Genomic DNA, 23,671 nt, shown 5'->3' with positions numbered 1-23,671 from the left:
CTACTGATGTCTGTAAGGTGTACCTTGATAGTCAGCCAGAATCTTTGTCTGCCACAAATACCTCTGGTGTTTCACCAAGGGATTGGTCATCAAAATATAATGATGGGTTATGATGGATTGCTGAGCTTCTTTTGTAATTCTTTGCTAATGATGATGTGCTTTGCTGAGCTTATCCTTTTGTAAATCTCTGCAGCTGTGCATGATATAAATGACACAATTCCTTAACTTGGTGTCTGTGTCTTTGGTAGTGACCCTGCCCACTGGTGAAACAGGGCCCCCTTTTGCCTAAGTGTTACCTGGGAAGGCAAAAGCCCTCCCTCCAAAATTCCCCCCTTCCTCCCTGTTCCCCCCTTCATACCCTGAGCATGATGTGCTCTGCTCTGGGCTATGCCGGGGGTCAGTTTGGGTCCCCTGTCCTGGCTGTGTCCCCTGCCCAGCTCCCCCACAGCCCCAGCCCCTCCCCAGCGTGGCTGGACGAGGGGCAGGACAGGCCTTGGCTGTGCTGCAGCTCAGCAAGAACAAAATCATCTCTGCGTGCTCAGCGCTGTGCTCAGCACCCGGCCCAGCAGTGTCTCAGTGCCAGGGGCTGTGCCCTCAGTCCCTGCCGGGGGTTTCCATGGCAACTGCCAGGCCAGGTGACCCAGGTGTCCCCCCAGTGCCGGTTGCCATGGAAACAGTGCCCAGCCCTGCCCCTTTCTGTCTGGCTGACCTGGCCTTTGGCCCTGGCAGTGCCGGTGGCTGCTGGTTCCTGGTGCCAGAGCGGCCAGCGCGGCACAGGGCAGGTGGCCATGGCACAGCCCCCAGCAAGGGATCCCCTCTGGCTCTGGGCACTGACACCAGCCCTGAGCAAGGGCCCAGGGCAGCTTTCCATGGCCACCAACCATCACAACGGGTCCGGGCATTGGTTGCCATTGCACCAAACCAAGGAACGGGTCCCCGTGGCCGTTGCCATGGCACCTGGTGGCACCAACGAGTGTCACTGCAATTGTACCTGGAACAGCCCTGGCACCGCTTTGTCCCAGGGTTGCCATGGCAGCCAAGGGCAGCAACAGCTCTGCAGGCAAGTGGCCATGGAACCTGGCTGCAGAAATGGCTCCTTGGGCTGGTTTCCAAGGAAACCTGAACTGATGGGGGTTGCCATGGCACCCAAACCCAGCAGTGGGGTCCTTGCAGTGTCCATGGCAACAGTCCCTTGCAATGGCACCACTGCATGTTGGGATGATGATGCACCCTCACAGCTGGCCCAGGGCAGGTCTGGAGTGCTTCTGGTGGCAGCTTGGGCTTGGCACACAGTTGAGGAGGATGTCTGTTTTCAGTGGGGAAACTCAGGAGTTTTAGATTGCTTCAAAAACAAATGAAGGAAAATCCCTCTTTGGCTGTGTGCAGCCACTTCTCCAAGCAAAGCAGGTTCCAGGTGAGTGAGGAGAGAGACCATGGGCTTGGGAAATATGAAGCAAGGTTGTCCACACTGGCTCAGAGCTCAAGGCACCACTTCTCTGAGCAGGCCAGGGCTCCTTAGGAGAGTCCCTGGATCAATATCAGTCACTGAATGCTGCAATCACCTCTTGTGTAATAAGAACAGCAATAAAAAGACACCCTTTAAAATAGGACTACATATTTCCTGGAAGCTCTTTGAACTATTTCTCCATAACTGTCAAAGGAAAACCTCCTAATGAACTACACTGGAGCAGAGGGAAATCAAGGCAGAGCCAGGGTTTGTCAGGACTTGCTTGATCCTCATGAGCCTCACTGTGCATTTGGAGTGAGCCCTTGAACCTCAGGGCCTGGGAGGAGATTGCACAAACCTTGCCAGGAGTCAAAGGCAGAGGAAACACCCCAAGTGTCTCCAGGCATTCATGGCTCCCTCTGAGGTCCCTCTCCAACACAGGCTCCTCATGGACTCCTTGGAGGAGAGAATTTGTGGCCAGGATGGCACAAAAACCTCTCAGACAGTGTGGAAAAGAAAATCTAAAGTACCTTCAACACCTTGAGTGTCTCAAAGCATTAATGAGCCCCATTTCGTGTCAGTACAAAGCTCTCCAGGGACTAATTAACGCAGATAATTGGGGCCATGATTGGACAAATATCTCCCAGAGTCTATCCCAAGGGAAACACCAAATACCTTAAAAGAACTGAAGTACCTTGAAGCATTTATGAGCCCCACTGAGTGGTGTTACTGACAAAGCCTCTCTAAGGACTAATTGCAACACATAATTAGAGGCCATGATTGCACAAAGCTCTCAGAGACTCCAAGGCAAAAGCAAAACCCAAAGTCCTTTGAAAAACCTGCAGTCCCTGGAAGCATGAAGGAGCCCCCAGGACCATTCCTGAGCAAGGCTCCCCAGGGACTCCTTCCAGCAGATCCTTGAGGCCATGGGATGTGGGCTAGGGGAGGATGCTGAGGGCAGGACAAGGGGCTGACAGTGCCCAGCCTGGCTGGGGCTGTGCCAGGAGGCCCCCGTGCCTCAGGACAAGGTGTCTCCTCACAGCCCTTGGTGGCACAGACCCTGCTGTGCCCCAGGGCACCAAGACTTGGCTTCTCTTTGTCCCCACCTGTCATCACTGCCTCCAGTTCTCTGCTCTGCCTGGGGCCTGGGGACACTTTCCCTGTGGTGTCCCTGACAGGGATCTCTTCAAAATACAAGAAACTTCAGTGTTTCAATAGAACTGAGTTCTTAAGGGTTCTTGAGGGTTGTGTGACATCACAAAGCTGGCTTTGACATCACAGAGCTTGCTGTGACATCACAGAGCAGGGTGTGAGGCTATAGAGCAGTGTCTGCTCTCATAGAGGGTGGCTCTGAGGCATCAGAGAGTAGGTTGTGACCTCACCTGGTGGCTGTGTAACATCATAGAGGAGGCTGTGACATCACAGACCAGATTGTGACATCACAGGGTGACTTTGTGACATCAGTCTTCTGCGATGTCACAGCACTGCTGTATGAAATCACAGGGTGACATAGAGTTGGCTCTGTGATATCACAGGGTCAGTGTGATATCACAGGGTCAGTGTGACATCACAGGGGCTGTGTGACATCATGGGGGCAGCATGACATCACAGGGGCTATGTGACATCACAGGGGCTGTGTGACATCACAGGGGCAGTGTGACATCACAGGGGCAGTGTGACATCACAGGTGCTGTGTGAGGTCACTGGGGAGGTCACTCTGCCCCGGCCCCCCTCACTGTTCCCCCCAGAGCAGTCCAACCCTGCTCGTGCACAGCGGGGTCCCCTGTCCCCCCGGGTCCCCCGGCCCCGCAGCCTCCCCCAGAGGATGTTCCACAAGATCGACCCCAGAGCCTGACACGGGGACGGGGGGACGGGGCCCTGGGGGTGGGACAGGGGGACAGGGACCCCCCGGCAGCGTCCCCGTGTCCCCCAGGGCCAGAGCCTGGGCCAGGGCTCCTTCACCCTGTTACAAACGAGGCCTTGAGAGCGCTGAAAAACCCCCGGCAAGGGATCAGCCAAAACCAGATTTAATATTAAGGGACAGCAGCACAAAGTTCCTTGGCAAGAGTCACTCTGCTCCTGACTGGACACTTCAGGCACACCAAGGAAACAAAGCAACTACAAAACCAAACAGAATCCAGGCAATAAAACCAGAAATTAACCTGGAACTGTCCCTGTGTGTGCATGTGTGAGTGACACAAGGACAGCAAGGGCAAGGATAAAAGGAACATGGCCTGAAAGCTTAACAGAGCTCAAACTTAACAGGACTTTACTTATACATTAACCTTAACTGATACTTTCAACCTCACAGTTTAGCAAAAGAGCAGAGTATAACAGCATGTAACCTAACTTAAACCTATGACTTCGCAATTTAACAGAGGAATAACACTTAACAATATTGAACTTAACATAAAACTTATACTAAAGGTAACTGCTTAGCAAAAGAAAACCTCTCAGCAGCATTTAACTTCACTTAGGCCTTGTGATTTAACCTTCCCTACAGGCCTGACTGACTCAGCTATCCAAGGCACTCAAGCCCCTCAGAGTGCAGCATTTCTGCCACATTTCCCCAGCACAGGCACTCCTGTGTGCACACAGACACAAAGAGTCAGTGCAAGGCACCTGTGAGCAATTCCCCTGAGGGCAGGAAATGCTCACTGTGGGTCCTTTGGCATCTCCCCAGCGGGTGAAGGGTTGAGCCTGGAGGAGTGGGGGGATCGGCCCAGGCTCTGTTGTTGTTCAGGATCCCCGAGTGCAGCAAACGGGAGAGTTCCCGGCTGGGAGAGGCCCCACTCAGAGGGAGTGGCTGACCCAGGAGAGCTCCAAGGGCTCCTTTTGGAGCGCTGTTTGCAGGGCCCCAAGAGAGGGGCTTCAGTCCCAGCAATGGTTCATCCTGGCCGCACTTGGCATCAGCAGCTTTCTTTGGCAGTGTGAGAACAGGGATGTTGTGCCGCTCAGGGAACACAAACAGGTCCCAGGACTGCTCCTATAGGAACCAGGAGCTGGTTGGGCAGCAGCAGTGCCTGGAGCAGACAGTGTTTGTGATGAGCTGCAGAGGAGCTGAGCCTGGGGCTGTTGGCCAAGGCTGAGGCCCAGGGAGCATTTCTCAGCTGGCAGGGCGGCCTGAGAAGGGGAGGGGGGAATGCAGCAGCACAGGCCCATGGAACCAAGGGACCATTGTGACCCTGTGGGGCCCTGTGAGACCAAGAGACCATTGTGACACTGTGGGGCCCTGTGAGACCAAGAGACCATTGTGACACTGTGGGACCCTGTGACAACAAGGGACCATTGTGACACTGTGGGGCCTCATGGAATCATGGAGAGCACTGTGACGTTGCTGGGCCTCATGGATCCATGGGGACTGTACTGACGCTGTGTGGCTCCATGGAATGTAGGGATCATTGTGACACTGAGAGGCCTCATCAAAACAAGGGGCCATTGTGACAGCGTGGGTCTGCATGGAACCATGGAGACCATTCGGACACTTTGGGGTGTTATGGAACCAAGGGGCCATGGTGACACTGAGGGGCACCATGGAAACACAGAGACCATTGTGACACTCAAGGGACTCATGGAAACGCAGAGACCATTGTGACGCTGTGAGGCCTCATGGAATCAGTGAGACCATTGTGATCCTGGGAGGACCATTGTGATATTGTGGGGCCTCGTGAAACCAAGAGGCCGTTGTGACACTGCAGGTCTTCTTGTAATCAAGGGGCCATTGTGACACTGCTGGAACCCATGGAATCAAGTCACCATTCTGACACTGCGGGGCCCCATGGATCCAAGGAACCATTGTGACAATATGGAGCCCCACAAAACCAAGGGAACACAAAACAAGTCTGGCTGCTTTGGCCTCCCATAGACTGCCTGACTGGTCCAACTGACCTTTGCATGTTGAGTGTCACTTCTCATCTGCTGCTGAAACACTGAGGCTCTGTGCTTTCCTTCCCAATGGAAAAGAACTGTCCTCCTGCTCTAGGCACCCATGGCCAGAATTGGGATTTCACCTCCAAAGGTCCTTATATCCAGGGATTCTTCCAATAGGAATATTGCCAGGACAAGTCTGTCTGGCAGTGGTTTCACAAGGGTCACCTCTCATCCGTCCCCAAAACATTGGGAAAGGCTCCATGCTCTCCTTCCTAAGGAAAGAACTGTCTGCTTCTCCAGGTGCCCATGGCTGAGATTGGGTTTCCACCTCCAAAATTCCCTAAATCCAAACTCTGCAATTACTGACAATCTAGCTGGCCGTGGCCTGCTGAGGCTCTCACTTGCCTTCCAAACCTTGAGGCTCTGTGCTTTCCTTCCCATGGAAAAGAACTGTCCTTCTCAGCCAGGTGCCCATGGCCACAATTGGGATTTCACCTCCAACACTGCCTGTTTTGACAGACTGGAGGAGATTGTTGGCTCTAAACATTTTGTGTGTGGGGGAGGAAGGGGCAGGTCCAGCCTTGCCCTGCCCTGTAAGCCCAGCCCTGCCCTGCCCTGTGACCCCAATCCCCTCAGGGGCCTTCAGTGGGTTTACGGTTTCTACCTGAAGGGCGGCACCCTGAACCCCCAGCACCGCCGTTCCACCCTGGGCACTGGGGCCCTCTTGGCTCTACTCAGTGCTGCCGCTGTACTCGGGGCACCCTAAACCCCGCTAGGGACCCGTGTCCTCCTACTGCAGGGATTGTGCGCGACTCACACTGCCCCGATCCTCCACGCACCCGGAGCTCCATTCAGGGCTTGCGTGCCAACTCACCAATTCATCTGCCACCTTTACTCAAATTTGGTGCACAGGAAAAACACCAGCCAGATATTTGTAAGAGGTCAAAATGACACAAAATTCTACTGGCAAAGTGCAAAAAATCAAGAACTTTGGAATAGGATTTAACGCAACATCAAATTACACATAAAACACTAATCATAGCAGTAACTTCATTAACTTAGCCCATTTATCCTGGAAACATTAAAACACGTAAGCTGTTAGGGTATCCAAAAATGTTCCATATAAAGAGCATTAGAACAAGAAGAAAGAGAGAGAGACAGAAAGACAGAAGCTCTATAGAAAGACACATATATGACTAACAGCTCCTAGGGTTCCAGTGTGGGTGAGACACAAACCCCAGGAGAGGGCAGAGTCCATACCAGGGGCTCACCTTGTGCTCTATATTTTAAGCCCCCGGGCCCTTGTGAGCCTCCCCCAGGTGGGATTTCTGATCACACAGGCAATCAGGTTGGGTTAGCACTGTACCCACTGTGTGACTGATTGACAGCTCATCCCACAGTGTCTCAGGACATTGATCTCATCCAGCTTCTGACAGTGACCATGGTGACACAGGGGAACCTCATGGAACCGTGGGTCAGTTGTGACAATGTGGGTCCAAGGACACACCGGGGGATGTCATAGGTAGAATAATGATAGAAGAAAAGTATTACCGCGCCTGAGTGGGCGCTGCTGGTGATAGAGAGACGGTGAATCTTGTTTCTTGAATCAGAAGGCTTGATTTATTAAGATATTATATATAATACATTATGACTATACTAATAAGAATATAGAGAGAGGTTTGCAGAGCAGCTAGGCTAGATAGGAAGAGATAGAAAAGAATCCCAACAAAGCTGTGGCCAAGGACTCAGTCCTCTGGCTTACACTTTGTGATTGGCCCTTAATTATAAACATGGGAACATGAACCAATCACCAATCAAAATAGGTGCCCCTGTTGCATTCACCAGCAGCTGATAATAATTGTTTATGTTCTCCTCTGAGGCTTCAGCCTTCAAGAAGACACAGAAATCTGAAATAAAGGATTTCTGTGAAAAAATGTCTGCGACATCTCACCTTTCTAAATTGTATAAAATAAAAAAAAATGCTGATGTGGAATGAACAGGAAATTTCTTCACCTGTAGAATATACAATAACTAACAAATCACTAGAACAATGCTACAATATAAGAAAAATGCAAAATACAATGCAAAGAGAATTTGAGTCCATGCAGCTGAGTTTCAGGAACAGTCCAAGAGCCAAAGTTGTTTCCCTTGGAATATCTGAGAGTCCTTTTTGGTCCTGAAAACAACTTGCTGCAAAAGGAATCCCATCAATAGTTATCAAAAAACCATTGACAGTCATAACACAATTTTTAAACAGTTTGTGGAATGTCCTTTCTGGCCCTTCAATGCTTCAGAGCTGCTGCCCGCTGTTTTCAATCTTTTTTATTTAATTTTAATTTTTTTTTTTTTATTGAAAAACAAAAGAGCAGCACCCGAGCAGAGCAGTGCCAGACAAGGAAAGGCCCTGGGGGCTCTGGCCCATACTGGACCAGGAACCCCAAAACTGGCTCACAAAGGGGGACCAGGACCGGTAGGAGAAACCAGAGTCCCCAAAAACATAAGGAGGCCACGCAGTGGGACCAGCCCAGGAATTTTTTGAGCCCAACGGCCCAGGCCAAACCCATGAGGAAGGCTCTGCATATCCACAGGCCTGAACCCTGCTGCCAGTACAATGGCAGCACGGGTAGTGAGACGCTTCCTTTCCCCTAAACCACTGAGGCATGCCAGCAGCAGGGAAATAGAAGCTGCCCCGAGAATCTTCATCTTGGGTCTGGGAATGTTTGTTTCCCACAGCAACATGTCACCACCCCCACCGGGCTGGGGACCAGAGGCAGAAATTTCGGGAGCCCCCTCCCCCTCGCCGCTAGGGCACAAGATGGGCGGCAGAGATGGCAGCCTCTATGGGACAGCAACCGAAACACCACCCCCCAAACCGCCGAGCTTGAAAGCCGGCAGCTGGACTGCCGCAAGAGTCAGCTGGCGGGCAGCCCCCGCTCCACTGAAGGAGAGACCAGACTCCGGGGCCGCTTCCTGGAGCGGGCCCGGGGCTGGCGGGCCGGCCATGGGGGGCGCTGGGCCAGGGTGGGGGCCCACGGGGCTGTGGATGACGCTGGGGCTGGCCTGGAACGCGGCAGTGACTCTGGCCACGGAGGAGCCGGCCGAGGAGGGAATCACGCTGATCGTGGGATCAGCCGCGGGCTGCTCCGAGAGTCCCGCAGGTTCAGCGCCGTTTTCTGCCGCTGACTCTGGGACTGTCTCGGCTTGAAGCGGCGGGGATGCGCGAGAACCCACCTCCGCCGCGTCCCCCAGCCCTGAAAGCAGCGGCAGGCACGACACGGGGCCGGCGCCGTGCCCCGCCGCTGACTCCGGGGTCTGCTGCAGAGGCGCAGTCGCAGTCTCCTTCGGAGCGCAAACAGGCAGCAGCGGAGCCGGGAGAAGCGGCGGGGCATCGCTGTTGCTTAGCAACAGGTCAATCGCCGAAAGTGCTGTTCTCTTCTGCCTTCTCCGACACAGGCTCTGGCGGGGGCGGGGAGGCCGGTGAAACCGCGGGCGGGACCTCCTGGAGTGACGGCTCTAGCAGGGGCGTGGAGGAAGCCTCGGAGACCGGTGCCGCTCCGATGTGTGAAGGAGGCGGAGTCTGAGAGGCCGGCGCTGGCTTGAGCGGCCACTCCCATCCCCCCGGAAAGAGAGAAGGGGGGGGAGGACAACACTCCATCTGAGCATGCTCCGGAGCAAGAGTAAAAAAAACTTCTTCGCGCCGCGAAGTTTCAGCCCCCCGCGCCGCGAAGCAGGGGGGGGCGAAAAGCCCAAAGTCATCACCCATGGGGTCTTCTGCCAAGGGCGGTGGAAACGGAGCTTGTCCATAACAGTTAGAGATCCATTGAAAACAAGCTGCTCTGCGCTTCAGGACTGGGAAAAGCTTTATAAATGCTGGGTAGATAGAAGGCAACACGCGTCCCTGACTGTAGACGCACTGGATAATTGAGTCCATGCACTCCCAGACGAAAACATCTAAAGCGTACAGGACATCAGTAAAAAACCCAAAAAGCTTTGCCCATCGAAAGAACCCATAGATATCTGTTTCTGACAAAAAGCAACCATCTTCTCTGCACCAATATTTCCAGAGGGCAATAAGCTTTTCCTCTGAAGCGGAGAACTGAATGTCTTCTGGCAAGGCATGTGTCTGCCAAACAAACAGCCACAAGCTATGAAGGGCTGGTTCATCAGGGATAGAAAAGCCCACAGTACCTTCTAAAAGAGTCCAGCTTGCTCTGGCCAGCTCCACAGGTCTGCTGCCCTTTTCCATCATCTTTCCTGATGGTTTTCCAGAAGAAGGTTCTGTTGTGGTCAGCCTTGGCTGTGAACTCTGTCCAAATCAGGATCTTCAGTTCTTCAGCTCCTGGCTTGAATCCACTTTCTTTGGTCACTTCAAAGCAACCATCAAATGCCACACATACAGGATTTTACCCAGTGCAGCAATTTTGCTCCTCTGGTCTTATTAAATTAATTTTTGCTCTGACACGTCGGGTCACCAGATATTACCGCGCCTGAGTGGGCGCTGCTGGTGATAGAGAGACGGTGAATCTTGTTTCTTGAATCAGAAAGCTGAATTTATTAATATAAGATATAATACATTATAGTTATACTAGAAAGAATAAGGAGAGAGGTTTGCAGAGCAGCTAGGCTAGCTAGGAAGAGATAGAAAAGAATCCCAACAAAGCTGTGGCCAAGGACTCAGTCCCCTGGCTTACACTTTGTGATTGGCCCTTAATTATAAACATGGGAACATGAACCAATCACCAATCAAAATAGGTGCCCCTGTTGCATTCCCCAGAAGCTGATAATAATTGTTTATGTTCTCCTCTGAGGCCTCAGCCTTCCAGAAGACACAGAAAACTGAAAGAAAGGTTTTCTGTGAAAAAATGTCTGCGACAGAAAAGCCTTTTGAAATGAAGCCTTGTTCAGCCACATCAATAGCTGGCCTATCATCTCTTCTGTGTGCAACTAAGCAGTTACAAGTTCCCATGTGAAGCTATTTTGAGAATGAGACTTTGTGACCATTCTATTCTGAGGGTGAAAAACAAATGCACCTGCAATAACAAGTAATTTGTCCCATGAGAATCAGTGAAGAGGTAAACAATAGAGAGATTTGATGCACAAGTAAAATCTATTTTATTAACCAATAATCGACTAACTGATAAGAAACCTTTGAATGAACTAAAGGTGCACACAAGGTCTGTTAAACTGTGTAAAATGAGTTGTATGAATAAAGAATAAAGAGTTCTTCTCCATCTTAGCTTAGTCCTATGGGATTTCAGTTCCCCCCTTCTTGATGGCTTTGGGTTCTCCCTTCTTTGGAGCTTTGGGTTCCGCCTTCTTTGGGTCTTTGTCTTCCTTCTTCTCTGGGATCTTGGTTTCCTTCCTCTCTGATGCTTTGGTGTCCTTCTTCTCTGATGCTTTGATTTTCTTCCCTTCTGATGCTTTGCTTTCCTTCCTCTCTGGGATTTTGGTTTCTTTTTTTGGAATTTTGGTTTCCTTATTCTCTCGGGTCTTGGTTTTCCCCTTTGCTGGTATTGGAGGTTGCTTGCCAACAGAGACACTCTTCTTTCCCTTCTTCTGCCTCTCTTCCTCCTTCCTCCTCTCTTCCTCCTCTAAGGCTTTTGCCTCCTCCTCGACCTTTTGAGCTGGCTCCTTCAGCTCCCTTCTGCAGACAAAACAGAAAATATGGCTGAGAGTCCCACCAGAACCTTGGGCTCCCTCGTCCTGGCTGGCCCTGCACTTCATTCCTTGACCCTGAGGCCATTTCCGTGAATTCTCCTCAACCCACAGAGGTTGGGAACATCCCAAGTGAGGGCATGGGTGGAAGGGGACCTCCAGGACCGGCCAAACCTGAGCTTTGCCATCATAAGGTCTTGACTGTGCAAGCTCCCTCTGAAGGCACAGCCAGACCCCTCCAGCCCCTGCCAAAGGCTGATCCAGCAGCTCTCTGCACTGGTGCCTGGAAACGCCCTTTGTCTCTTGGCTTCCCAGTTTAAAGCAGAGCACAGATTGCTGACATCTGCTTAGCTCTCCTACAGTTCTTACTCAGCTCATTCAGCCCCCTTCTCCCTGGGCATAGCTGAAGCATGATTTTAAAGAGTTCAGATTTCAGCTGAGGGTTAGAAGCAATTCCCATTGATCAGGATGTAGGTTAGATAGGCAGACCATAGGTTAATGATTATGAGATGCTTAAGCTGGAGCAGATTGTTCTATTGTTTACCATTAGGAGAGGGAAGTGGAGGAAGTGAACTGTTATAAGAACATCTTGAAACCAGTAGAACAATGGTTAGCACCTGGGCTTGATGTCAATCAATCACTAAGCAGGGGACCTTGGATGGTGCCAGAGGGTCACAGAGACCTGATGAAGACATTCCTGACTTCATCCCCTAAGACCACTGACCCAATTCGAGACACCAACCCAATTCAAGGGAAGAATTGCACAGGAGTGAAGGACCAATGACCTCATTTGAATACAGAGCAGGGATGGGAGGTGCTGGGGTTGTGCAGATGTATTGTGTGTAAGATCTTGGGAAATAAAGAGAGGGCAAAGAACCTTGGACAGCGCGGTCACGCCTTTTAGGGACGGCTCTGGTGCCGCCCGCCAGTGTTAATAAACATCCCACTGTCTAACTTTAATTAGTTAGAGAGTCTCTGCCCGTGATCTTCGGTTTTAACGACTCCTAGCCTGCTCCTTCATGAGAACAATCCTATCAGTCAGAAAGCAAAGGCTGCAGGAACTCCTCTCCTGCAAGACAGGCTCTTGTCGGGCAGATTTCCTGCTGGAACCCAGCTGGGACCAAGCAAACCAGTGCTGGCTGCCATGGAAACCACTGGAAGCAGCCTCGTCCGTCTCCTCCCCATGAAACCAACTTCAGCCTGGCCTGAAGAAGTCCTGATGCACAGGCTTGCTTTAAGCACCTCCACTCCCAGCTCCACACTTGGCCTGTGTGTCCTGAGCTGGGCTGCCTTGCTGGAGCTGAGCTTCTCCTGTGCTTGCCTACGGCTGCAGCTGCAGGGGAGCCTAAAGCACAGGAGTTTTTCTGGCTGCTATGCCACCATAAGGAGAACCCTGGCAGATCAGCAGTGCAAGGACTTCATCTGTGGCAGGAGCAGGACCCAAAGCAAGGTTTGCTCTGTGCCCCACGCCTGCCCATACCACAATCCCACTGTTCTGGTGAAGAAGGCAGATGATGAAGAAGATGCCACTCAACACCATGGACTTCAAGACACCTCTAAATGCGGTGCCAAGGCAGGCCCAGAGCCCAGCTCCCCGCAGAGAGCAGCTAAGCCAGGAGGGCTCAGCACTCAAATAGAGAAGATGATGTTCTGTCTCAACAGAAGAAGGTCCTTCCTCTCTTGGCAGCCAGGGAGCTCAGAGTGGCCATCCCTATGTTGCTGCTGGCCTTTGCTCTGCAGCTCCTCTGAGCTCAGAGGCCTTGGAGCAGGGAAGCCCTGCAGGGACAATAACCCGTGGCAGAGCAGGAACCCATGGAAGGCTGACTCACCTGTCCCTGAGAGAGGCCTGAGAGCCACAGTTGATCTCCTGGGGGCTCAGGGAGGAGCTGACACGTGAGGCCGCCCTGGGCACCAGCACCTCAGAGGTGGAGCCTCCCTCCATGTGGCACAGCTCCGGGACATTGCAGGTGGTGTTGAGGTGGCCAGAGAAGGTGGAGGTGACCTGCTGGCTCTCTCCTGGCTGCAGCACACCTGGCAGTGGCAGGATATTGAAAGACTGGATGGAAGACAAGTGAGATTGAGGTGTTGAGCATGGAAATGGATGCAGAAGAGCATCTTGGAGCTGTAGCCAGAGGGGCCTATTCCCCAAACACTGCCAGAATCACCCTCACCTCATCCTGCATCCATGCCATTGACCAGTGCAGGGACCATGGGGAAAATCTTCTCCCATACTCACAGCACAATGCATTAATTAGTACATTACATGAAAGTGAACTAGGATGTCTCCTGGCAGTAGAAATTCTCTCTGATGCACAATTTGCCATTACAAAGTTTCAAAACCTCCTGCTTTTAGAAAAGGAGGAGACTCAGAGTGAGAGCTCTTGGAGCTGAGGGAAGGAGTCCAGTCCAGCTCATCTGACTCCTGAGGCTCTTCCCCTCTCTCTCTGATTTAAATGCTTCTTTCTCAAGGTGCTACAGCAAAAGCTCCTGCAACAATTTCCTGTGGAGCACTTGAGGAGTTCCAGGGGGAGCAGTGCCCTCCACAGGTGCTGCACAGCATCCTTGGGCAGCCCTGCAACGTGTCCTGCACGGCCTCTCCAACAAGCAGCTGCTCCAGCAGCACTTTGCGATGGCCTGCAGGGATGGGAGGCCCCTCTGTGGCCAATGCTGAGGGCCCCCAGTGGCACTGGCAGCTCCAGCCCTGCTTGCCACACTGACAATGGGCAAGGGAGTCAGATTCCCTCTTGCCTTCTCTGCTCCCAGGGCAGTGTGCGCCACGTCCAGGGAGCACCTGAATCCCTCCAAGCCTCGAGGCAGGTGAGGGTGCTCAGGACTTGGTGCTGGCACCCAAAAAACAAGCCATTTTCTGTGCTGGGAGGAAGAGACAGCCCCTCTGCAAAGTCTGCCTTTGTCAGACAGCTCCAGGGCCAGCAGTGCAATAGCAGCTCTGGGTGAAAGCAGAGCCCTGCAAACAGGGAGTCTGGCTGCCTTGGGAAGAGGGTCCATGGAGATCAGCATAATCCCAGCTTGCTCTGTGAGGGAAGCTGGAGGTGTTACCATGATGATGCAGAGAAAAGCCTCATCTTACACTGGGAAGGAAACAAGGCAAAAAAATCCCACACTCAGCACAGGCCTGTAGGATCTGAGCCAGCTTCTCCAAGGAAAACTCTCCTATTTCTCTCTCCCCCTCAGCCCATGTCCAGCCACTGGCCCTGCTGCCCAGCCCACTGTCAGGGCACAGCACAGCAGGGCAGCAAAAAGGGAGCTCAGCATGAGCAGGACTTGGTGCTGGCAGGCTGGGGAGGCAAAGCAAGCAGTCGGTGTACAAGAAAATCTACCTCTGCTCCTGAAGAGTGGGTAAAATCCTGCACTTCTTTCAGGGCTCTGGCTGCCTCCTCCTGTCCAGTCCTGAAGTGCCTCCATCGAGTTGCCGCACAATCCAGACTGGTTCTCCTCTCCTTCGGTGGCTGGGGTTTGAATTTAGGTGGGTGGAGCTCATCTCTGGAAAATAAATAACTATGAACAGGGACCTGCAGTGGGAGAGAGGGAGGGAGGGACACCTGCACGAGCAGCTCCTGGCCAGGATGCAGCCCCTGGCTGGGTGCTGGCTCGTTGGACTGAGAAATGGTTTGATCCAGCCCTTCCCAATCCAGGCTGGGGCAGGTCTGTTCTAAAGGCAGCCCAGGGATGGCACTGAGGTGCTGCAGCAGCTGCAACTGCTCGCATTGAGCAATTACAGAGGACAGGCATTTACACCTGGTGGGGATGCAAAAAGCACAGTGGGAGAGGAAAAGACAGAGAAGGCAGCAAAAAGGTGAGATTTGAGACACCGAGGGGCAGACCCAGCCAGTGCCCAGCCAGCACAGCCCACCCAGTGCCCAAGGCCAGAAACTCTGCAGCTCCACCAGGGATTTATCAGGAATGTTCCCCTGACACCGCTGGGGGGTTGGTTGACATTTTACAACACTCCCAGGTGACTCAGGTCGCATTCCCCATCCATCCTTCCTTCCATCCATACATACACAGGCTGTGGTGCTGGGATCCTGCCAAGCTCTGCCAGCCTTGGGCTTGGGGAGATTTCTGCCAGCCGTCCTGAGCTCCGTAATTGTGCTCTCTGTTCCAGGAAGCAAGCAAGAAAGATTTTAAAAAACCCAAAACAAACCACAACAGAGAAACCTAAAAAACCTTCAACAGCTCAACCCTGCTCAAGTTATTTCTTTAGGGACAGCTACCACTCTCCAGCTGAAATGCTGGGCTTTTGGGGAAAAAGAAAATTACATGTTCACCTCCAAATTGAAAAGGATTAAGCTAAGAGAACCTTTCAAACTAAAAGTTACTGTCCGAAAGGTTTTATCTTTGCAAGAAATCTCTAGGTAAGACCAGCCTGACGGTTAAACAACTGGTTCTTCTGGTGGGGAGAAACCCTCCTCTTTAAGGGAAGCAGCCTGATAGTTAAAAGCAACTGTTTGCTCAAACTTCAGGCTCCCTGGCACAGCCTGCATTGCCTTTCCTTCCTGTTCACTGATTTACAGGCAGTGCCACGACGGCCCGGGTTCAGATGTTTGGTGCCATCCGGGGAATTTGGCATTGCCATTTCCATATGTTTTAATCAAAGTTTCAGTCCTTGCAACCACTCTTCAAATGCCAGCTTTCCTTTCTTTTACAGAAAGCTCAAGGTTCCCAGAAGACTTCTGACATCCTCTCTTGCGCTCAGAGAGATGACATTTTCAAACAGATGTTTCCAAAGTTACCAGCATTTGAAAGAATAATGACCTCAAATGCCCCCTGGATTCCAGCTGAGCCCAACTCCATTCTGTGTCAGACACTGAGATTCCCACCTCTAAGGCAGGAGCTGTTTGTGCCCCCGTCCCTCCTGTCCTTCTCCCCAGCAGCCTGTGCCTGTTTTCCCCGGCAGAATCCCTGTCCCTGTGCACCCTGCCAGGAGCAGCTGCACACAGGCTCACATCTCCCCTTGCCCTCACCAGGGGGTTTCTCTCATCCCCGAACACGCCGATGAGAACGTTGGTGCGATGAGTGCCCAGGGCCTGCACTGCCACCACAACTGGGATCTCTGCTGTGCTCTGGGGCTGCACAATCCCACAGGGCTTGGGGCTGGAGTAGAGCACAGCAGAGTCCTCCTTGCGCTTCTGGAAGGGACACAATGAAACGCAGATTCAGAGGGACCTCTCAAGAAACTGTAGGCTCCTTAACATCCACCACAACAGAAACTTACACACACCTTTAAAGCTCCCCAGGACAAAGGTCAAAGGCACAAACAAGATGCAAGAATTGTAGGGTTAGCACTCCCAGGGGATCCTGCAAGGAGGCTGCCAGCACAGGCACTGGTGTCTGTGGGTGCAGCAGCTTTTCACAACCCTCTAAGATCTCCCACAGGAAAACACCCTGAGGACTAGAGCATCAACTGTTTTTTCAGGAGCTTAAACTGCCTCCTAAAGTTTACAGTTGGGTAGGATCCTGCTCTCAGCAGATCTTTAAGACTGAATAGAAAGCAGCAAGGTCTTATCCAAACCCTTTGTTCCCCTAATAATCTCCTCAGGAATATTTGACAGGAGGAGGTGGATGTGATGCCAAACCTGGGGAATAAGCCCGTAGCAGCCAGGAAGGTGGCTGGGATTCCTAATGAGGATCTTTCTCTCGTAGGGCACCTTCAGGTGGCACTCATCACACAGCACCACTGGGGAGGACACTTGGAGCTCAGGAACGAGACATCTGGGCAAAGAGATGACCCCAGGACAATCAGAGATACTGAGAGAATGGAGAATGCCTACCCCCAAAGACTGTGAAATGGAGCAGAACCCATTGGTCACTGTCAAATGCACATTGAAGAGCCCTACAGGGATAAATTGCCTTCTACCTCTTCCCACTCCCACATGTCTTGTCAAGGAGGGGCAAACCCTGAGAGGCAGCACCCAGAGGCTGCCAAGCGCCCCAGGCAGAGCACTTTGCCCCACAGCTGCCTCAGCCCCTCCTTTACCCAAGAAGGCTTGCAAGGACTCCTGCAACAGTGCCAGTGACCCACGAGCGCTGGGGGAGCCTTCCCAACAAGGATCAGTGCTCCCTAAGGCTCAAGGAACACACAGCTCCAGGGTCTCAGTAAAACTGACTCCCTTCTCTGCCATTGTGCTGTTGCCCTGCCTGAGAACTCAGCTCTTTGCCCCAGCCCTGGAGGGCACGAGACAGCAGCTGCCCCACAGAGGGGCTGATCAGCCCCTGCCAGGCCCTGCAGCTCCCTGGCTCCTTCACTGCACAGCTCCAGGCACTGCCTGGCCCCAGCTCCACCTGCTGTACACAGTGGCAGCCCAGGCACTGCCTGGATGGCTCTGCCTGGCACAGGGAACAGCACCAGGGAGCTGCATCCCTCTGGGCATCACACTGACACCCACAGCAGCACAGCAGCATGGAATTCTGCTGCAGCAACAACGACTTTTGCTCTCAACTCTGACAACATTAAAGCTCAAAACGGGAAGCAGAGGGAAGGACAAAAACTGGAGCTGACCTGCCACATCAAGGGCTGCTTTCCCCTTGTCACACCTTGCCCTCCCCACTCTTGCTGGGAGCCACTTCTCCCCTGCCATGTGCCCTCATGGACAGAGGCAGAGCCTGACTCTCAGCAGCTGCTTGGTGTGGCCCAAACCAGTGCACCGTGCTCACAGCCAGCACAACTCCACCTCTTGCAGCCTGAAGGAGAGGAGGCCCTCAGGAAATTTGTTCCACCTCAAGCACCAAAAACAAGGCCAATCAATGATATAATTCCTGGTGCCTTTAGAAGAGGGCCCAGGACCGTGCTGGGCTGTGAGCAAACGTGCTTTTCACCACGGGCTGCTGCCCAAGCACTGCTGTTCTCGTGTCCAGCTGGCACAACATGAGGACATTCAGCAGCACTTCTCCTTGGCAGCTGCAGCCAGCACAGCCTGGGCAAGGCAGTGCCTGGGGGAGGCCAGGCAAGGGCTGGTACCTGGCTGTGATGATCAGGGATGCCACTCCCTTGCCAATACCCTCCAGGTCCACCAGCAATCTCCGGTAGAACTCCATCACCGTGTTGGAGCACAGGGTCACCTGGTGGAAGAGAAGAACAGTTAATGCTTCCTTACAAAAGCTCATTACCCACGGGTGATAACCTCCAGTTCCTGAGGGAGGATTTGCCCTTCATTCTTCTGCTGCTCCATGTGTAGAGCACAGTCTCAGAGTAACAAAAGCCTTCTGGCAATACCACATTTGTTAAACACACCTTGCTATAAGGGCACAGGTCAGTGTTGGGAAATTTAGGAGACTAGAGAATGTAAAAGTACAAGACTGTGGCTAATTCCAAGTCCTGCACCTGTGAGATAGCGTGTCCTTGGGCCTAGCTGTAGTAGGATAACAAATAGTGAGAGAGACATGAGAAAAGAGAGATGTAACCCCTAAGGAATGAGGAAGAGTTAATGGTATAGTTTAACCAATAGATTGCTTGGCTTACAGAATATTCATAAGCTTATTATTTGCTGTATAAGTGTTTGAAGCTTTCTTCAATAAACTGGACCTGTGATGAACCACCTGGTGTCCTGGTCCCCTTCCTATGTCAGGTCAGCTACGTTAAAACATTAGACTACAGCTCCATGCAACACTGCATTCAAATTAAGGGGCCAATTTCTCATCTGACTACAAAGACATCCATGCCGAGGAAATCTGACTCGACCACAACGAGTTCAGCTTTACAGCAGGAGGCTGAGGGCAAAGTGTGGCCCAGCAGGTGCTGGGCAGTTCATGGCTGCCCTTGGACCCTGACCCCAGGCTGGCTCTGAGAACTCCGGCCCCACGCCAGGAGTGGGGAACTGCCCCGGGCTGGGCATTGACCAGAGGCAGAACCCTCAGAACTGCCCCAGGGTGAGCACTGACCAGAGGCAGAACCCTCAGAACTGCCCCAGGGTGGGCATTTACCACAGGCAGAACCCTCAGAACTGCCCCAGGGTGGGCATTTACCACAGGCAGAACCCTCAGAGCCTCTTGCTCTACGCCGCAAGAGACAAGCCACCAACGGGACCAGGCAGAGGAGAAAGGAGGAGGATCTCTGTCTTGAAGTTCCACAAGGAAGGGTTTATTCCAAGCAAAAGGGTCAAAGCCAAAAGAGCCCTGGACACTCCCGTGCAAGGGCTTTTGTACAGATACAAATCAGAGGGTGAATACAAACAGCAAGCCAAAAGGGAATCCTCAGGGGAGCACTGAGGGGATTACATCAAGTGTCTGGGGCCACTTTGGGTAGGAGGGTGGGGAGGATGGCTCACTTGGGCCAATGGGGCCTCCAGGAATAGGGGAATTCCAAAGGGGCATTGCAGACAGGGATTGGCTCCAGGTTAAATTGGCAAAGAAGGTTGGGGAACAAAAGGGGCTGGGTTTGACAGGCAGGGAAAGAGCTGGAACAAGGGGCAGGGAATGGCATGAGGGACAGCTTTGAGGGAGGCTAAAACCCAGGGGTAAACCAACTCAGGGAGAACACGGGGTACCACAGAACAAACCACTTAACAAGGAATCAATACAATAAATTTGAACCGCTACACATGGCTGCAGAGTTTTTTGTCTCCACTGGAGCTTCCTGCAGTGAACACAAATCATTCTGCTGCCCAGGAGGGGGGAAATGACACCACAAAGAAAAGCTCACTGCTTGATACAATGACATCTCTCTAACAGCCACCTTCTGCCCTCATCCTTGCTCTGCCCCATTGCAATCAAATCAATCGCTCTCAAAAACACAAGAATGGCTTCAGGCCTTGACCATAAGGTCTGTGAACTCAGGCATATGATTTTGGAAAGCAAACAGTGCTCTTTGAGGAACATCCCGAGTAAGCCAGCCAGCAGAGGCGTCCCAGCAGTGCAGATCTCTCAGTGCCAGCATGCTCCAAGCTGGCACCAGAGCTAAAGCCCTCCCACCCTGCAGTGCAGCTCCAGCCCTGGTGCTGCAGCGGCTGTGGCTGGGCTCTTGCCGTACCTCGATGTCCCGGTGTCCCTGGGGGAGGATGGTGCCTCCGCTGGGATTGATGGTGAACTCCCTGGGCTCCACATGGAAATGGATTCCCTTGCTCCAGGCCGGGTCGGTGTCCCTGCGGATCTGATCCACGCTGTCCACAGCCGGCTGCGTGCCATCGTCCGACATGCGGAGCTGGAACGTCAGGGGCACCGCGGAGCTGTTGGTGAGGCGGCAGCACTGCGTGTAGGGAAAGCCTGGGCAAGGACACAAATATCCATTCAGGCACCCAGCAGGCCATGATCCTGGGGGCAAGATCCTGGCAGGATCAAAGTGGCATTGGAGTGGAGCTCTCTATGATCTGAACTACAGCTCACCCAGAAGCTGCGTGAGGAATTAATCGTCACTTAGCTCCCTTTGACACAGATTCCAGACTGCAGCCTTGAAAATGTCCACTCCTAGCCCTGCTGAACACTGCAAGCTTCTCTCTTTGTGATGGGGCCAAGCTCCCTCACCTGCCCCAAACCAGCACCAGTTCTCTCTCAGTGATGAGTGTGCACCCAGACCCAGCATTTACTCTGAGAATTCAAGCTGTCCAATTCCCTGCTCAGCCTGCCAACACTCCCACCTTTTTCAAGACATATAAAGAGTGAGTTGTCAGTGAGAAGAAGCTACAGCAAAAGAAAGTGAGGATGGAATCCGCAACTAGAACGTGAGGCAAAGAACCCTAATGCAGCTTCTCTCTGAAGGATCCTTAAGGCATCTCTTGCTTTGGGCCAAACAGACTGAGCACGTGACAGCTCAGAGCCCGCTCAGCTGGGGGCACAGCCGAGCCTTGCTTTGAGATTAGCAATCAGGAACCAGGTCCCACCTCAGCCCACAAACAGGGACATCACAGCCGTGCTGCTCACTGAGAGTGCTGCCTGCAAGGGTTTACCCCACTTTGGCTCTGAGATTTGCTTTCCATCCTGCAAAGCCAGAGATACAGCCACTCATGGTGGGGATGTCCTGCAGAGCGCGCAGAGCAGCCACAGCCTGCTCTGCACTGCACATCTGGCTGGGCTGGCCAGCTCTGTGGGGAGGAGACTTCTCCCCAGGCCTGCTCACCAAGAGTCAATGGGACACAGATGGGGAGGAAAAACAACTGCAGCTGCAGCCCAGAGCTTCTCTGTGCCCATCCAAGTGACCACTGCCAGCTCCAGCAGGGACTCCAGCAGGGAGGCAAGAGAGGCACAAAAAGGACAAACCCAGATGTCAAAACCTCCAAGGAGACTGAGGCCAGCACATGCAGACAACAGTCAAGAGTTACAAAGAAGCAAAAATACAACAGCTGCCTTCAGCCGAAGAGCCCTTAGGAATGAAAATTGATTCAGCAGGATCAATCTCCTGCTTCAGAACCATATTTCCATCTCTTTCCTTTCGTGTTTCATTCCTTCCAAAGTCAACTTGACAAGCGCCTCTGTGGTGATGCAGGCTGGGGAAGAAGAAGCTCAAGAAAGGCAATGAGTTTCCTTCAGAAGTTCATGAACTTCATTGTTCTGGCTTTAGGCTTGGCAGTGAACGTTGCCCTGGGTCTGGGAAGGGGGACAGGGGTTCTGGGGGGTTTTGGGGGGTTTTGGCCCTGGGCTGGGCTTTTCCCTGGGGGGTTCTTGGGAGTTGTGGCGTGATGCCGTGGGCGGCTGTGCAGTGGGAGCTGAGGCTGGGCAGGGAGCGGAGCTTCCCTTCCTCCCGCTCGGGGGTCGCAGCTCGGCCGCTGCTGCTGCGGGAGGTTTGTGCTTGGCCCGGGGCTGCCCTGGCTGCAGCTCAGCGCTGGCACCGACCCTGCCTGCCTGCCCCGCTGCTGCTGCTGCTGCTGCTGGGCACTGCCCGCATCCCCCTGCCCTCTGGGGCTTTGCAAAAGGAGCATTTCCTCCTTCCCTTCCCTTCCCGCACCGGCTGGGGGGGATCCCTGGCCTGCCAGAGCCCACAGCTCCTCCTGCTGTCACCAGAACTCCACCAAAGGGGAAAAACAGGACTGGGAAATGTCTGTTCTTGCCTTCTTGTCTGTGCTCTCCTGAGACAGTCTAGCAAAGAACTGTTATTCCTTTTCCCACACTTTTGCCTGGGAGCCCTGTCATTTCAAAGGGATAATCATTTGGAGGGAGGGGCTCATCTTTCCATTGCAGCAAGATTCCCACCTTCCTTGGCAGACATCTGTCTTTTAAAGCAGCACAGAGACACCAGAAAATTCTGCCTTTCTATTCCTTGCTTCCACTGGATCTCACAATGGCAAAATGCCCCCTGAGGCAGCAGCAGCAGCAGCAGCTCTGCAGTTCACAGCCTGAAGAGGCTGCTGGGGCAGAGCAGGAGTGAGGGATGCTTTTCTGTTGGAAGGCACACATCCCTGAGGCTGTGTCCCAGCCCAGGGAACACTCACCAAAGGAGATGTCCCCGAAGTCGAGCTCAGCGAGGTCGAAGTGTAAACTCGGTGCAGTGACGCTGCCCCTGCAGGCCGAGGACAGAGCAGGCAATGGCTCGGTTAAAGGCATTGCAAAGCTCCGGCTGTCGTGGCTCGGGGGCACAAAACCCGGGCTCAGGGCACCCGGGGTTTCCAACCAACACAGCCCCGTGTGCTCAGCACAGGGCCCTGGGCACAGGAGGCAGCTCCAGCCAAGGGGCAGCAGCCAACAGCCCCTGATGGGCTCTGGGCACAGGGCAGGCAGGAGAAGCCCCCGGGTTGCTGGGGGTCCCATGAAGGACCCTGAACACACACCCAGACATGGCTCCGTGCCTCAGTTTCCCCATCTGCAATGGCATGGACATCAAGGTGTCCCCACTAACTTCTGTAAGCAGCCCTTCCAGCCACAGCTTCCCTGCTTTGCTCCTTCTGAGCTGCAACTGCTGTTCCCATGGAGGAGCTTTCTCAAGAGAGTTTGACCCACACAATCATTACAGACACTGTTCTGAGACACGAATCCAGGGCATTCCCAAACATCCTCTGAAAAGGGCAGCAACAGTTCTACCCAGGGCACAGATGAATCCTAGAGGAAAGGACCAGCTTGTCAGCAGTGCACCAGCTGGCACAGCCAAGAGCAAGAGCTTCAACAACCAAACTTGGCTGTCCTGAATCTAGCACAGAACCTCACCTTCCCTTGAACTCAGCAGACACACTCCAAAAGCCACCAACATCCACTGAAATCAGCACTTGAAGCTGCACAACATTCACCAGTTGATTTCATGGTTGATGCCAATCAGTGCCCACTCTGCCTTTTGGTTCAAAATCAAGAACCAGTCAGCTGTGTCCTCTATTGTACTCACAGGACTGCCCCTGGCTCTGCTCTGCACATCTCAACAAGAGACACCTGCCCCTGCTCAAGGAGAAAGCTGCTTATGCACAAACACCCCATGGCCATTTTGGGGGAGGGACAGAGGAGAATCAATTATTTGATGGTGAAAGGTTCCCTCTTGATTTCCAAATGAAAAAAGCAGCACTTTTCCTCCAAAAACAAAGGCAGCAGATTTGTTTCTGCACTATGGGCAGACCTGCTCACCACTTTTCTCTTGCTAAGGAATAACTTCCTTGTTCTTCTTTACCCATCTCCCTTATCTCATTGGTACCATCAGGTGCAGATTGCTTTCATTTCTTCACTGCCTTGAGCCAGTGCTGCCCAAGAGCAGCAGCCCAGCTCCAAAGCTGCAGAGCAGCCAGCATCAGCTCTCCTGCTTCCACTCCATTATCCTGCAGCACATGGCTCAGGCTG

General features: G+C 52.9%; 1 protein-coding gene across 1 annotated transcript in view; it reads right to left on the bottom strand.

The window, feature by feature from the left end:
* Positions 1-6,603: 6,603 nt before the first annotated feature.
* The window catches only part of LOC131562074 (hydrocephalus-inducing protein-like), a 30,587-nt gene continuing 13,519 nt past the window's right edge, over positions 6,604-23,671 (bottom strand). Inside the window, exons 8-15 of the mRNA XM_058811650.1 lie at positions 22,348-22,415; positions 19,956-20,188; positions 17,949-18,049; positions 16,639-16,702; positions 15,955-16,017; positions 12,864-13,028; positions 8,351-8,632; positions 6,604-6,645 (exon numbers count right to left, since the gene is read on the bottom strand). Of these exons, the coding sequence (XP_058667633.1) occupies positions 6,604-6,645; positions 8,351-8,632; positions 12,864-13,028; positions 15,955-16,017; positions 16,639-16,702; positions 17,949-18,049; positions 19,956-20,188; positions 22,348-22,415 (1,018 nt within the window). The remainder of the gene's footprint in view (positions 6,646-8,350; positions 8,633-12,863; positions 13,029-15,954; positions 16,018-16,638; positions 16,703-17,948; positions 18,050-19,955; positions 20,189-22,347; positions 22,416-23,671) is intronic.

This window comes from Ammospiza caudacuta, chromosome 10 (genome assembly GCF_027887145.1).
Source record: "Ammospiza caudacuta isolate bAmmCau1 chromosome 10, bAmmCau1.pri, whole genome shotgun sequence".
Lineage (NCBI taxonomy): Eukaryota > Metazoa > Chordata > Aves > Passeriformes > Passerellidae > Ammospiza > Ammospiza caudacuta.
Note: the sequence above shows the minus strand (reverse complement) of the source record. Positions and strands in the feature narration are given on the sequence as shown.